We start from the raw sequence: 13,894 nt of genomic DNA, 5'->3' as shown, positions 1-13,894 counted from the left end.
ACCAAATACAAGGTGCTTCATTTGCAGGATTTTGGTGCGAATCACGAAGCTCTGTCCCGCTCTGCTCTCTAAAAGCCCAAAAGCTAGCTCTGAGTTTGTTTTTCAAAAGCAAAACACGACAAAGAGAAACCTCAACATACAAACACAGGAGAGACTTTTTTTCTCTGAGCATTTAAAGCCATATTCCTGACGGCAGTGCTGAGGCTGGCTGTCCTGCTGCGCTGCAGACGGAGCTGAAAGCCAAAGGTTACAGCACGACTAATGCTTACCATCACACTGCAGATCAGCAGGAGTAAAAAGCACTTCGTTTAGAAACCCAGCTGGGGACAAAGACAACAGGTTGAGGGCCACAGGGACTTTTGTCTTTCACATAAATCGAAAGCTAAAATTTAGAAATTTAGAATTTAGAAAGCTACTAGAAGCACAGAGACGCAGACGATCTGCAGCTGGGTCGGCGATAAGCACTTCAACAGCCTCTCTGCACACACTACAGGGCCTCAGCCCAAATTAATCCTACTTTTTACAACTGTAAACAGTCTTTCAATAGTGATTTTTCTACTGCTAAGCCAAGAAGTAACGCTGGCTCCACTGCCCACCTCAGCACTGCCGCAGGAGGTGAGGACATCCACAATCACAGCCCCAGGGTGCAAACCAGCAGGTTAAGGAGCAGCACTGCCCCAGGGCTGAGCTGGCACAGCACACGCCTTGCTAAGGCCCCAGTACCAACCTCACTTCAGCTGGCTCAGCCGGGCACGACATCTCTACTTCAGCTGATAAAAGAACATAAGGTTTTCACACGTCTCATTTAAATATTTTACTTGTCATGTCCTCCTACTCTGGCAGCCCAAACCCTTCCTTTAAGAACACCTTTCCACACTCACGTTTTGCTTCACTAGTAAGAATTTTTTTATTTGGATGTCAGCCAGAAGAGATCGATTAGTAACAGCTGCAGCAAACATACACTACATCCAGTGCATTTCGAGTTACTGGGTGTCCCAAAGGGAGAATAGAGCCGTTTAAAACCATTCCATCATTTCATGCAGAAATACAATAAATTCCATACTTCAGTTCACATGAAATACCAAAAAGTTTAATTGGTATTAAGTTCATTGTGCTGAAAATAAGAGAGAAAAAGCAAGAAGCTGCCTGTGACATAAAGATAGCTTAATCCAGGCCTCACTGCTGACCAATACAACACAATGGAGCTTGGCAGCAGACAGCTGAATCAGACATCAAGCAAAGCACACAGTAAAGAAAGAGGAGGACAAAGTCCAAACAAAACGAGCGGAAGAAAAAGATGGGGGGGGTCTGACGGTGATGCTGGTAGGAGCAGCCGTGCATCAGATCTGGGCAGGTGATCTCACTGGATATTTATACTCTATTTAAATATCTACTCACCAGCCAGACCCAAGTCAGTGCAGCAGCTCTCCCTGCCTTGCATTTAAACCCCTTCCAACTACTTGAATAGAGAGACTAGCTTTGTTCAACTGCCCACATGTCTACAAAAGCCACACTTGAAAACTGACTTCACAAGCAAGAGCTGTTGTCCAAGTGAACATCTGTGTGGATCAACAGGTCTAAGGCATGCTGTCATGACCCAGAATCACATCAGAGTTGTTTCTAAGATGCTCTCGCAATAAGCAAGGGCTCAGGCACCAGCAATACAGATGAACAAGATACAGATGTTAGCCTATCTTCTGTTATTTGTGGCTTTCTACATCCAAGCTATCATGTAATGGCATTTTAGTTAAAAGCTGCTGACTGCTTACCTCCAGCACGACCTCCTTGGAGGGCCTTCACTCGCTCTCCTGTAATGCAAAACCGCACAGAAATGCACTACAGGAGAATTCCACAATACTCAGCAGCTACTTAGGCTTCAAATTATTCCAGACTCTGCTTGGAAGAAAGGTTCCTCTCGCTTTATCATACTGCTTACTGCAATGTTTAAAGACTCAAAAATACAAAAATGAGATAGTATGTATCTAATGAAGGATCACAGCTTGCATGCCTTCCAAAGCAAACTGTGGCCTCTGCACTGACTGCAGCAAGCTTTGTTCCCATCTCTTCATCCCACCACAGCAACAGACATTCCTGTAGGTTTCCTCCATTGGCAGCCCAGGGGGAAGGGACCTACATTCATTCCTAAGGAATGACAGAAGGCAATAAGCAAGTGCACAACCCTGAATTTATACTTCAGATTTTATTGTAAAGCATTAAGGTTGCATGTAAGTAGGTTACGTCTCTGCTGCTAAAATCTATGCATAATTTATTTATATTACAAGCTAAACATCAGGAACTGTCAGGAGGAACCCTAACAGCTCTTTACTAGCACGAATTAAACGCTCTGCTCAGCATATAAGCCCCAGGACAGCCATATGCTGTGATCCTGCACAGTATCAGTAAGCTAATTAAGAAACCGCCTTCGCTTGCTCCTCTGTACAGAGAGGTGTGGGTTTGGAATTTGAGTTGTTTTTTTCCAGTCTGTGTTGGGCAGATAAGCTTCTCCTCTTCTGTGTTGAAAAATGAAGATCCATGGACAAATTTTTGTTCTTTATTTTTTTTTTAATCTCTTCAGGAACTATTCTTTTGCTGAAATCCCAGTTCTACAGTGCCTACAGTGTTCTGAACACTAACAGCCCCGTGAGCTCCAGCAGGTGCCCAGAGGCAGCACCCACGTGTGACAGACACCAGCACAACAGGCACGGGAGGCAGGCAGAGACATGGCAGCATCTGTCCCATCCCTCTGGTGGGGAGGCTGTGCCAGGTCCCAAGAAGGCCTCCAGGTACCAGGGAAGGGTGGCCCGGCACGAGGCATCCCCCAGCTCACTGCTGCTCAGAACCGGGCTGTGCTTCGGGCCGAGATCTGCACTAGGCTGCCTTCCACTGCTGACCCTGGAGGGCCAAGGCAGCCCCAGAAGAGCTGCACGCACGCAGGGCACAGCTGCTGCAGCTGCCACCACATCTGCATCACGCCAGCGGGATTTATACAGACAGTGCTTGGAGGTGGTTCACTTGGAAAGCCCTAATTCCCAAGCACTCCTCCTCACAGAAAAGCCATTAACCATTAAGAAAGGAGGCCATAAGATCTGGCACTGACATATCCTTTTTGCCCCAGGACCATGCAGAGGCCTGGGGAGGCAACTCTGGACCCAGCAACGCCTGCCATGGCACAACCCAGCTGGATCACATTGAGCCCTGACTGATGGCACTGGGAGGTGAGTTCAGGGAGAGCAGAATGCAGTGTTGGGGGATTCCTATTCCCCACCCAACAAAGACAAGTTTGAGTAAAGAATTAAACGGATCACAATTACAAAGCAGCTTGCACCAAATGCATGCTTCACCTCTTGGGCGTCTATTAGTAAACATCAAACAACATGGAAGCACAGAAATCCAAACCCAGTTCCTGAGAATTTAAAATAAAATAAAATAAAATAAAATATATATATATATATATACATATATATATACAAGATGCACACACACATACATCAAACATTCCATCCTCTTCAGAAAAGCCTCAAAGCTTTATTCCTCAAAGCTCATACAGAACACTACATTCAATATATTAATCATTTGCCATCAAGCACCTGTGGCCCTATTTCCCCTGAAGTAAAATTAATGTAACGAGAAACCACACACTCACACATCATTTCCCACACTGGAGAGATGATTTTTATTTTTGGCTCCCACTCTACTGATTCCTTACTTCATGTCAGCAAACACTGCTTCACACTTGCCATAACTCTCAGCTTTTGTTTTCACAGAACAGCATTTTCATTTATGCCTACTGGAGGTTTTCATTCCATTACAATCCCTAGGACCAACCACCTGACAAGATTCCAACTACTGCTATTTACCAGCCTCAAGGGCTGAAGTGCAAATCTCAAGTGAAGGGAAGAAAAGTGAAGATGACTGATCCACTCATCAGGTGCTTTGGAGTCTGAATGTCACCCAAATCAGAAAGAAGCAGTGATACTAAACAGACCACAAAAATGTTTCTAATCTTGCTGAAGTTATGTCAGAACAGCAATGAACTCCATGTTTCTCAAGTCTCCGTTGCTCCCCTAACCACCAGGTCACCCCCCTCTTCCCAGCAGCTGGTGTTGAGCAAGCTGCTATGAGCAGCTTCAACCTGAAGAATGCAGGTCTGAGTGGAAGTCAGGTGGGTGCAGTCTGTGTTTGCACACGCACAGCCAGGTCTCAGAGCCTCAAGGCTACTTGTGAATGTGAATTTCTGCGTACTTGGAGAACTGACAAGAAATGCTGCAACCACAGATGGTAGCCTGGAAAAAAAGAATATTTTGCATCTGTTTACTATGCAAATTAATTCATTTAGCATTTGTTGACAGCAGGTCAGTTTGGAGCAGGAAACAGGCTAGAAAGCTGGCAATATAGGAATTAAGTTCTACTCCATCCTCCTACAATTGAAATAACATCTAAGAAAATTAATTAGGCAGAAGAAGCAATTAAGCCCAAAATGAATCTAACTTTTCAAACAGTAAAATCTTCACTGCTTCCAGAAAACTAAGAATCACAGTGGACACGTACACAGAAAACAGAACAGGTTAGGTGACTGCAGCTCTGCTCCCAGCCCACAGGCCTACACAGCTGCCCTGCAGCACAGCACAGAGCTCTGGCACGGCAGGATGGCAGTGAACACACTGCTGAGCTCCACCACAATTCGACAGCAATTCGACTTGTTTCCTCCTCCTAAAGCACCTTCATGTCTTGGACACAGCTGGAGAAGGGAGTGCAAAATTATCTTGGAAGTGGCTCTGCAAAAGCTATGTAATACCACCTATAATGCAATAAGAAATATGTCAAGTGAAAGGCAGCTCATCTCTCTCCTTCTTCTGCATCTTTGCCTGCTGTCCCAGACTCATTTAATCTTACTTTCTCTTACAGTGAGGAAATAAGAAAACAATTCTCCCAACCAGGTAAGGGGCTGGTCTCCCTGCAGCACAGCAAATAAACCACCCTTTACAGATTACCTTTCCCCACTAACCTGCCATCAAGTCCCCACTTAAACTGAGCAGTTACTTTCAGGTATGAAAACCACCCTGCCTCACATCTGAGCAAAGCTTCAAACCTTCCACCAGGAAGTGCTTAACCAAACATGGCTACAGCAGAAACTACAGATGCAGCACATCCTGCCCCTCAACAACAGAAGTAGTCACCAATCTCTGACCGTCTTCACGTATTTGAACAGACTTTTTAAAAACAGGACCGCTCAAAGTATCAGGAGAGGAATTCTCTAATTAACTTGTCTCAGTAATGCTGTGCTTTGCGTCCCTCTCCATTAGCCTTAGGAAAAGGAAACAGCTAAAGTGATATATGCTTCTTCTGTGTTCTGTAAAACATGCACCTTACTTGAAAAAAGTTCTTGTGGAATTTAGACTTTCAAGTGGATCAGAACACTGCACATACTAACACAGATTTACGATGTGCATCAGGTTAGTTTACTAACGATCAATCTACTGTCTACACTTCTTGGAGAATCTCATATTCACTCAAATAATCTTTTTATTCCCCATCACCACTAATTTGCTCTTGTGGAACACCATCAGAAAATGAGGCACTGGTAAGGAAAGGCCTTGTCTTGTCTGGAATCTACCTGAAGGACCGCAGTCTCTAGCAGGATGGCAAATAATTTCAGTAATGGGCCCTTGCAGAACACATTCATTACTTTCTTCATTTGTGAAGTTGCTCAGGGGAACAGTTACTGCAATTTGGAGAACACAAACCCAAGAAATAGAAATGAACCAAGTTCTGAAGATGCATTAATCAGCAGAAATCTAACAGAAGAATACTTCAGAGCAACAGAAGGAACAATGAAAAATCTTTATTAGCTTCATTCAAACTACCTGACTTCAGCATGAAGCTGAAAGAAGGCAACAGGACATCTCCACTATTCTATCTCCGAGAAAAGCAAAGTGCAAGAGTCAGTATTTAGGGAACATTGATTCCCCAGGCTTTTCCAACTGTGTTAGGACTCCTCCAGACCCCAACAACCAGCATGTACTGTAAGAGGCATAAGGTGCCCTCAGAAATTCAAATAGCATTTCTAACCAGAAAAAGTCCTTTCCAGGAAATATCTGAAGTATTAGAAATGTTCAGTAGTACAAGAAGAGAAAGGGAGCTGTCTGAAAGCACACTTAAAATAAATAACACCACCATCAGGGGAAACAAAGAACACGCTCAGCATGTGTACAAATACCAGACACTCCTACATTAGGTAAATGAATGTATGATTCTCAGTACTTATGGTACAGGTTGCACTAGAACATACTTATGCTGTACTCAGCTTGGTGGTTGACCTTGTGCCTTGGTCATTCCCCATTGCATTAAACACCTCACTACAGAGAGCCTCTCAAATGTGGCTCAATCACCTGCTCTTAACACAGACATCACTGGGCAGACTTCCACTGGTAAGGTCCATGTGACAAAGTACCTCCACCTCTGTTATTGTGGCCACCAAAAGGAGATTTCTTTGCAAAAACTGAACATGTATGGTATTTTATTCCAAATAAAACTAATATAAAAAAGATCCTATGCGCAGGATATGGTGAACAACAGATTAATACATCAGAGTTTACCTTACCGTAAGCAACCAGAAGTGTTCTTGAAGACAGTTGTCCACTCAGCATCGCGAGGCTTCGAGTCCTCGTTGGGCTCACTCTCCCAGCCAGAATGGGGTATAATCACCTCGTTGGTGAGCGTCTGCAGGCCATGGTTGATGATGACCATCTTCAGGGGCTCATAGGAAGACAAATTCCATAGAGTGCCTTCAGGAGGAAAAGTGATTTTTAAACAAATAACAAGGCAATAATAATGACTTTTAATTTCTAGATTACATAGAACCACTAAGTTTACAGAGAATCACTAGAAATCTATATGATAAAACTAGTAAGACATTCAGTAAATACCCTTGATGAGAGGTCAGAGGAAGCACACAGCCGAGTGAACGCTCCACAGTTGCTGCAATGAAGAATTTCCGCAGTGTGGAAGCACTTACCAAGATACAGATATTGTTCAATTTATTAAGTCTCATGACAGAGTACATAAACACAATGTGCTACTGGAGATTGATGGGGCACTCCTGATATACGCAAATTTTGATATTGTTAAGTCTGGCTATACCTCAAAAAGCAAAAATTGATCCAGTGAAGCAGACAGGTCTTAAAAGCAAGTCTTAAAAACATGGCTGAATTTATGGAGGGTCATTGATCTTACACTTATTCTCTGCACAAGACAGTATTTCACTCAAGACTCCTCTCTATTATTTACTTCCACATCTTGCTGTCAGAGGCAATATCTGCGTTCCAATCACCACGTGCCATAGGCATACAATTCCCTGAAGAAGCAGCTACTCAGAACTGCCCTGCCGCCTTCCCATTCTTGCCTCACTTAGGAGCTCAAGTAGAAAGATGTCAAGCATGAAAATGACACAACGGCCTTACACCTGTAAAACATCCCATTTTAGATACAGGATGCAAATTTCCAGCAGACCTGCATTGCTGTGCAGACAGTTCAGGCTTATGAAGGACTGGAAAAGATTTGCTTTAGAGAGAACTCTCAGCACAGTGCAGCCCAGCGGTGCTGAGCAACAAGCAGTAGCGACACTTGGAGGCAGCCAGGTCTCACTGTTGACCTCCAAGCACTGTGAATACCAGCAAAAATTCCAATAAACTGAATGGAAAAGCATTCCCTTTGCCTTTTCTAAGTGAATTTGAGCACCTTACTGTATGAGCTGTAGATATTTGCCTCTGAGTGTGTATCTGAAACAAAACACAAAAGAAAAACAAAGGTACAACCTGCTGCTTCCCTCCCTTTCAATCCGGCCATAAACCTACTGGGAAAAAGATTTTGAACCCATCACTTGTCAACCGTGTAAGAAATCCACGGCCTCACCAAAGCCCCCAGTGAGCGCACAGCAGGTTGTGGAACGCAGCCCAGCAATGCGCACAGCCAGCACCGCCAGCACAGGCAGGAGGAGCTGCCGCCCGTGGGAGCAATCCTTCACAGCCACGGCAAGACGTGTCCAACACCAAACGTCCTTCTCTCAGACCAGAGCATTATCCGTATAGGGTCATGACAAGCACCGTGTGGAAAAGGAATTTTATCTCCATCCGAGTAGCAAGTGGCACTTCTATGATAAGCTCAGGGGCCGGCGATTAGCAGGGACTCTGAAGTCTCACACTGTTGTCTCCATTTCAAAGTGCTCTTTACAAAATCCAGGCATCCGTTCAGACCGAGGAGATGAGAGAACAGGATGAACACAGTGTGTCTTCGCTTTGCATCTTTTTAGAAGATGATACAAAACACTGCTTTTTTGAACTACTTATTTTTTACTTCATTATTCACAGATACACCAATAGGCCCTTAAATGCATTGCTGGCTCAGAACTTCTCAAAGTCAAACACAAAATGAGAACACCCAGCACTGGACGAGATGGATACACCCCAGAAAGCTAAACAGGATAAAGTAGGGCTCCTCCACTGGGTTGTGGGTGAAGCATTTGGTATTTGCAGTGCTCAAAAAAAAAGCAGCAAAAGAAGATGGCAACAATTGAGGAATCGGCACAGTGTTCAGGGACACCATGTTTCTTCTCTTTTGAAAAGGTGAAGTTTTAAAAACTGACAGCCCTTTGTATTTAAGAGCTCCAACCTTAAACACACAAATTTCTCTTGCATCTGAAATGAGATTCTGCCCTTTCCTCTTTCTTGAAGAAGTGACAAAAATTTGTTGTCTGTATCGTGAGACTACAAAGGCAAATTTCAGTGCTTAAGAACCACCAGGCAGATTTAAAAAGACAAAAATACCTACAAAACTTCCACAAGCTCCAATTACAGAGACTATTCGGAAGTTTTTCAGTGCTCAAAAAATCTTTGGCTCATTTTCACACTTAGAGATTTGTGTTTAAATTTCGGTACCCCCAACCCAAATCTATACAATAAAGTGGTCATCTCCATATTCCCCCTCTTCCACATCCTCGTTCTCCAGTCGTTAGTCCAAGAGATTAAATCCAGCTGGGTTCCAGCAGTATTCTCACTGCACTGTAGAACTGACACATCACAACTGTGCCAACCTACAGCCAACACAGGTGAATCCCACTGACACCATCCGGCCAACAGAGCCCCACGAGCCTATGAAAGCATCTCCTACACTCACCCGGAATTCTTACTAAAGTTTGAACACAATTTGTGCAATAAAACTGTCAGAAGCAGACGTCAATCTCCTTTTTTTGACCGTCAATCTCCTTGTCCTCAAACGCCTACTGGAGCTGAAGCTGTGCAGAAAGCCTTTCCTCTGAGGAAACAAACCTTGGCTGGCACGTGTGCCTTTTTCTCACCTCTCAAATGTTTCACAGAAAATACCAACAAACTAAGGAGAACGACAGAACATGGTCTTATGAAAAATACATTGCAGAAACCTCTTCAAATTAGTCAGAAATGTCAAAACACATTTTTGTGGTTGCATGGGGGGAAAACCAAAGGAATTTGCCTGTTGAACAGCATTTAGCGAAGGAAAATGTACAGCATGTGACAGAAAGATAGCTCAAGATAAACAACAATGACGAGGGAGCCCTGGGGATCCAGAGCCAGGGAAAAAGGGCAGATTTGAGGCTGACTATGGGGAAAACATCCCACAGAACGGGTACAGCTTTTGTGATTCACAGTTATGAAATAAGAGATGTAAATCCCAGCATCCTTTCAGGGAACAAATCACATAGTAAAGACACAGACAGGGACAGCCATGAAAACTTAAACAGCAAATCTTATCAGGCTGTAGATTTTAACAGTGAGAAAATCAGAATGAAAAGAAACAACTGCAAATTTGACATGCACCTTGTAAGAATCCTTCCCTGCCTCTGTTGGCATAACATAGCAATGAGCTAACAAGCTAGAAATACTCCTTTTAAAACTTTTTTAATCAATTGAACCAAATAGCGCTCGAGAGAAATGAAGTCAACGCAGCAGCGTAAAGGAAGGGAAGTTATCTGTATTTTCCACATGCTTTCACAAGGATCTGCTTTTTTTTGGACCAGAGACTGGAAGAATTTTAGGGCTCAATAATGAACTACTGCGTTTCAGAAGACAATCACAATCATGATCAACTCTTCATTATGTTCTTAAGCACTATTTGCAGAGTACTTACGTATTTCTAACTGCAGTCATTACCTCCACTTTTGCAGCATGTTAGGCAGGGACAACAGCTACACGTCCTTATTGCGAGAATACTGATTGTCATAAAAATATCTCAAAAGTTCTATAAGCTATAAACATAGCTACACAACGTATGCCACATTAGACGTGATTAGGGCCACAGGCAATTTCCTAGATCTCTGCCTCCTTGGAGCTAACTGCGCAAAGGTTTCTAAAGAAGTCGTGCTGGAGTACCAACGATGCTACTGCCTTCCAAAATCCAAGCCAAATCTTAGACTGCTGTGTTTGCTTATTTACAAAAATCCACCGTCACCACGAAATTTGCTCAAATGAAGAGTAAAACCACCTTCTTATGGTCTGTACCGAATGAAGTGGGCTGTTCTTCTGACAGCCTTCTAACAGAAAATGGGATCTTCACGTTCAGGACAGCACAGTACTTCAAAGAGAAATTAGTGCCATATCAGCTAATGGGATCTTAACATGTGAGGATGGCCAGCAGGTGTGAACACTGTGTGAGCTGATCCACCTGAAAGATTCTATTACAGTACTAGATCAAAATATACCCTTCACACAGCATTTCGAAGGTCAACCGTTTGTCAATTAAAACCAGTCCAGCAATACACAGCATCAGAAAATTCATGTTCTGCACCACTTAGAATCTGCTCAATGCCATTAAACAACAGAATTACTTTCAACTTTCTCACAAAGAGCAAAATTATTCATTAATGCTACCAACCTCTGATCACTTTTCTAAGAACGTAATAGAATTTTGGTCTTGCATATCTGATAGGAACATTTGCTCTGTGGAAAAAAACCCTTATCACTCAAGATAAAAAAATGCTTACAGCTTTCCCAATCAGAACAGATTTCTTTCCTTATCAGCTTAATCCTCATTTCCCCTTCAGTTATCATGAAAACGATCCACTGAGAATTCAGCAGCACAGTGCCAAGACAAGAGAGGGATGGCAAGGGATGGTTCTGCAGAACATTTCTCACCACGACACGACTCGTGACTTACTTATGGATACGAAAACAAGCTTTCCTCAGTGCAGTAGATGGAGCCAAGTAAGAAAAGTGAGATCTATGCTATTTTATGATTGCATCTTGAGTTTTGTGAGTACTTTTAAACGCTCCATGTATTTGTGTGACCTGGATGGACATCATGTTTCAATGCCATTTGCAGATAAATCAGGAACAGTTGGTAAGACAGCTGTGACATTAACCTAGAGGTTTCAACTCCACTTAAAAGTGTATTATCTGAAAGAGAAAAATGCTACAAACTTGCTCAATCTGACAGTAATGCCACAGCAGTGTACTCAATCTGCTTCAAACTCACACATCGATATATTTAACTCAGGTTCTCCAAAAAGCATATTCTAGGCAACAGTCAAGCAAACGCACTTCTGACACACCAAGTCTCATGCACTCAGCATAAACACACACCCGATTCCCTCCTCGTGCTGCCCTGCAACTGCCTCTGCCCCTCCAGCGCACTGCTCTGGCTCTCTGCCCGTTAGCCAGTGAGCAGCCCCAGCTGGCTGCACCACTCACAGTGCTCTGCACAGCTGTGGCCACTGCATCAGATCACCACGTTAATGAGAGGCCCTGGAACCGCAGAGAAGCCCGGGACTCACAAAGCAGAGTGACACAGGATTCAGCCAGAAATCATCCTCAGTTGCAGAGCATGATCCCTGCAGTAACCTGCCATGCACCGCTGGTCCTGCGGGCAGGCAGTGCCCTGCAGCTGGAGAATCAAAAGACCGCATGGCAGCGCTCTGCATTTGGGCACCTGAATTATTTAAATCTTCAAAGTACTGAAATCTCTTTGGAAAGCAGGATTATTTCAGTCATCCACATCTGGGATAACCTGCTGGTGATGACGATTTAGCTTTCGGAAAGCACTCAGAGCTGGGTTTAAAGGAACAGCAAAACGCAGGAAGTCAGCGTGCCCATGCCAGCCTTGGACATGCTGCCTTCTGGAGCTCATTTCTGGGTGGACGGTTCCACACCTTCAGCTGGGGTTCAAATGCTGGCTGCAAAGCACTCCAGCATCAGTTACAGAAGCATTGCTGGAATACTCTTCTCTTCTGTACGGATGCTTGAATGTCTCACACCGGATCTGGTGATGTCATTTTAGAAGTGGACTGAAGCCATTCCTGGTTAGAAGGAGATTAAATGCATATCATCTGTTGCTGGACATCTGCTTAGGTTAAGGCCTTCAATATTCCTGGTGCTTCTCAGGGAAGGGAAATAAAGAGCTTTAAATAGCAAAAAAGGAGTGGAACAAAAATACTATATTTAATTAGCAGGAGGTGCTGTCAAATAAAATTTATTTGAATTGCAAATCTAATAAATCAACTGGAAATGGAGGCAATCGCCATTTAGAATAAAAAGGAAAAACAACCAGTTTGTTTCTGCCATCTCAAGAGTGACTGATTACCGCTTAGCACTGTAATGATGTTCCTTCAGAGTAAATTACAGACTGGTTTCTCCTTTCTCAAATCTAAAGAAATAAATGTATTCCTTCCCAGCACTCCAGAAATGAGTTTTTGGTAAACTAGAACAGCAGATAAACAGAAACTCTTTTTTTTTTTTTTTTTAATTTAAATAAAGTCATCATACTAAATGAGCACAACAAGTGTTATGTAAATACTACCTACAGAGCTTCCACATTACGAGACAAAGCACACAGAGCAATCAAAGCAATGCATGCTACTGAGAGCTCTCCTCTACCAGCTGCACAGAAAAGGACTGGGAAAAAAAACCCACCCACACTGTCTTTAGACCTGGTTTTCTAAGTATGTTATAAATGGTGGGAGAAGAACAGTTGGAACACCCAAAGTCACTGCTCATCTCAGAGAATTACGATGACCAGTAAAAATCTGGACAGCTGCCATATTTTTGAGGCGATTATAGAATTACGATGTTTACTTCAAATGGCTTAATCCACATTTGCTATAGGGGCTGCTTGGACAGCCCTACACAGATAAGGTAGCTGAACAGTTTCAGTCCTGGATCCATTTTTTGTGGCAAAATATTTTTTTCTGGCACTGAAATTCCCTGCAGCTCCCCAGGTTTTCCCTCCTGCTTCTGAGAAAGAAAGAGAAATCCATCTCAATCCTCATGAGTTATGGGAGGATGAAGAACAATGTATTTCTCCATAGTTTAAGAGCTGACACACTTTTCCACCTTCTTCCACTTAATGGCTGAACTTTGAAACTTGGCATATACTTTATTACTCCTTTTGGACTATGTCCAAGACTAAGTTCAAATAAAATAGGCTGAATAATGGAGTTCTAAGTGATTGAAAAATCCCTGGAAAGCATGCAAGAACTCAGTATCCTAAAGATATCATTCTCCCTTTCCCAACTGTAATGAACAACCCACACGTCCACTAGTGCATCTCCTCATCCTCAGCCACAGGCATGCAGTGATTTATACATAGCCTCAGATCAGCACCAGGGCAGGACACGCTGCTGAGGAGACCAACCTATCAGTACAGAGTAGATGGGACATGGCAGCAGGATTGTTTCAGCAGAGATCAACTTGGAAAGTTTTAGATTAGCACATCTTACCTCATGATTATAACACATTGAGGGCAAGGGCAGTACAAATTATCTGTCAAAGGTATTGCTATAGCTCACAGCAATAGCTCACAGCATCATCTGAAGCTTCAGATGCTCAAGCACAAGCTACGTCCAAGCAGCACCCTCAGTACTCAGGAAAAC

General features: G+C 43.3%; 1 protein-coding gene across 9 annotated transcripts in view; it reads right to left on the bottom strand.

Annotated features, from left to right (window-relative positions):
* The window catches only part of ARVCF (ARVCF delta catenin family member), a 210,537-nt gene that overhangs the window by 46,640 nt on the left and 150,003 nt on the right, over positions 1–13,894 (bottom strand). For all 9 annotated transcript variants that reach the window (XM_042865425.1, XM_042865424.1, XM_042865429.1 and 6 more), the window contains one exon: positions 6,602–6,785. In XM_042865425.1, the coding sequence (XP_042721359.1) occupies positions 6,602–6,785 (184 nt within the window). The remainder of the gene's footprint in view (positions 1–6,601; positions 6,786–13,894) is intronic.

This window comes from Lagopus leucura, unplaced genomic scaffold, assembly GCF_019238085.1.
Source record: "Lagopus leucura isolate 7727_CA_CO unplaced genomic scaffold, USGS_WTPT01 Super-Scaffold_806, whole genome shotgun sequence".
In the NCBI taxonomy this organism is placed as follows: domain Eukaryota; kingdom Metazoa; phylum Chordata; class Aves; order Galliformes; family Phasianidae; genus Lagopus; species Lagopus leucura.
This window is presented reverse-complemented; position numbering and strand designations above follow the sequence as displayed.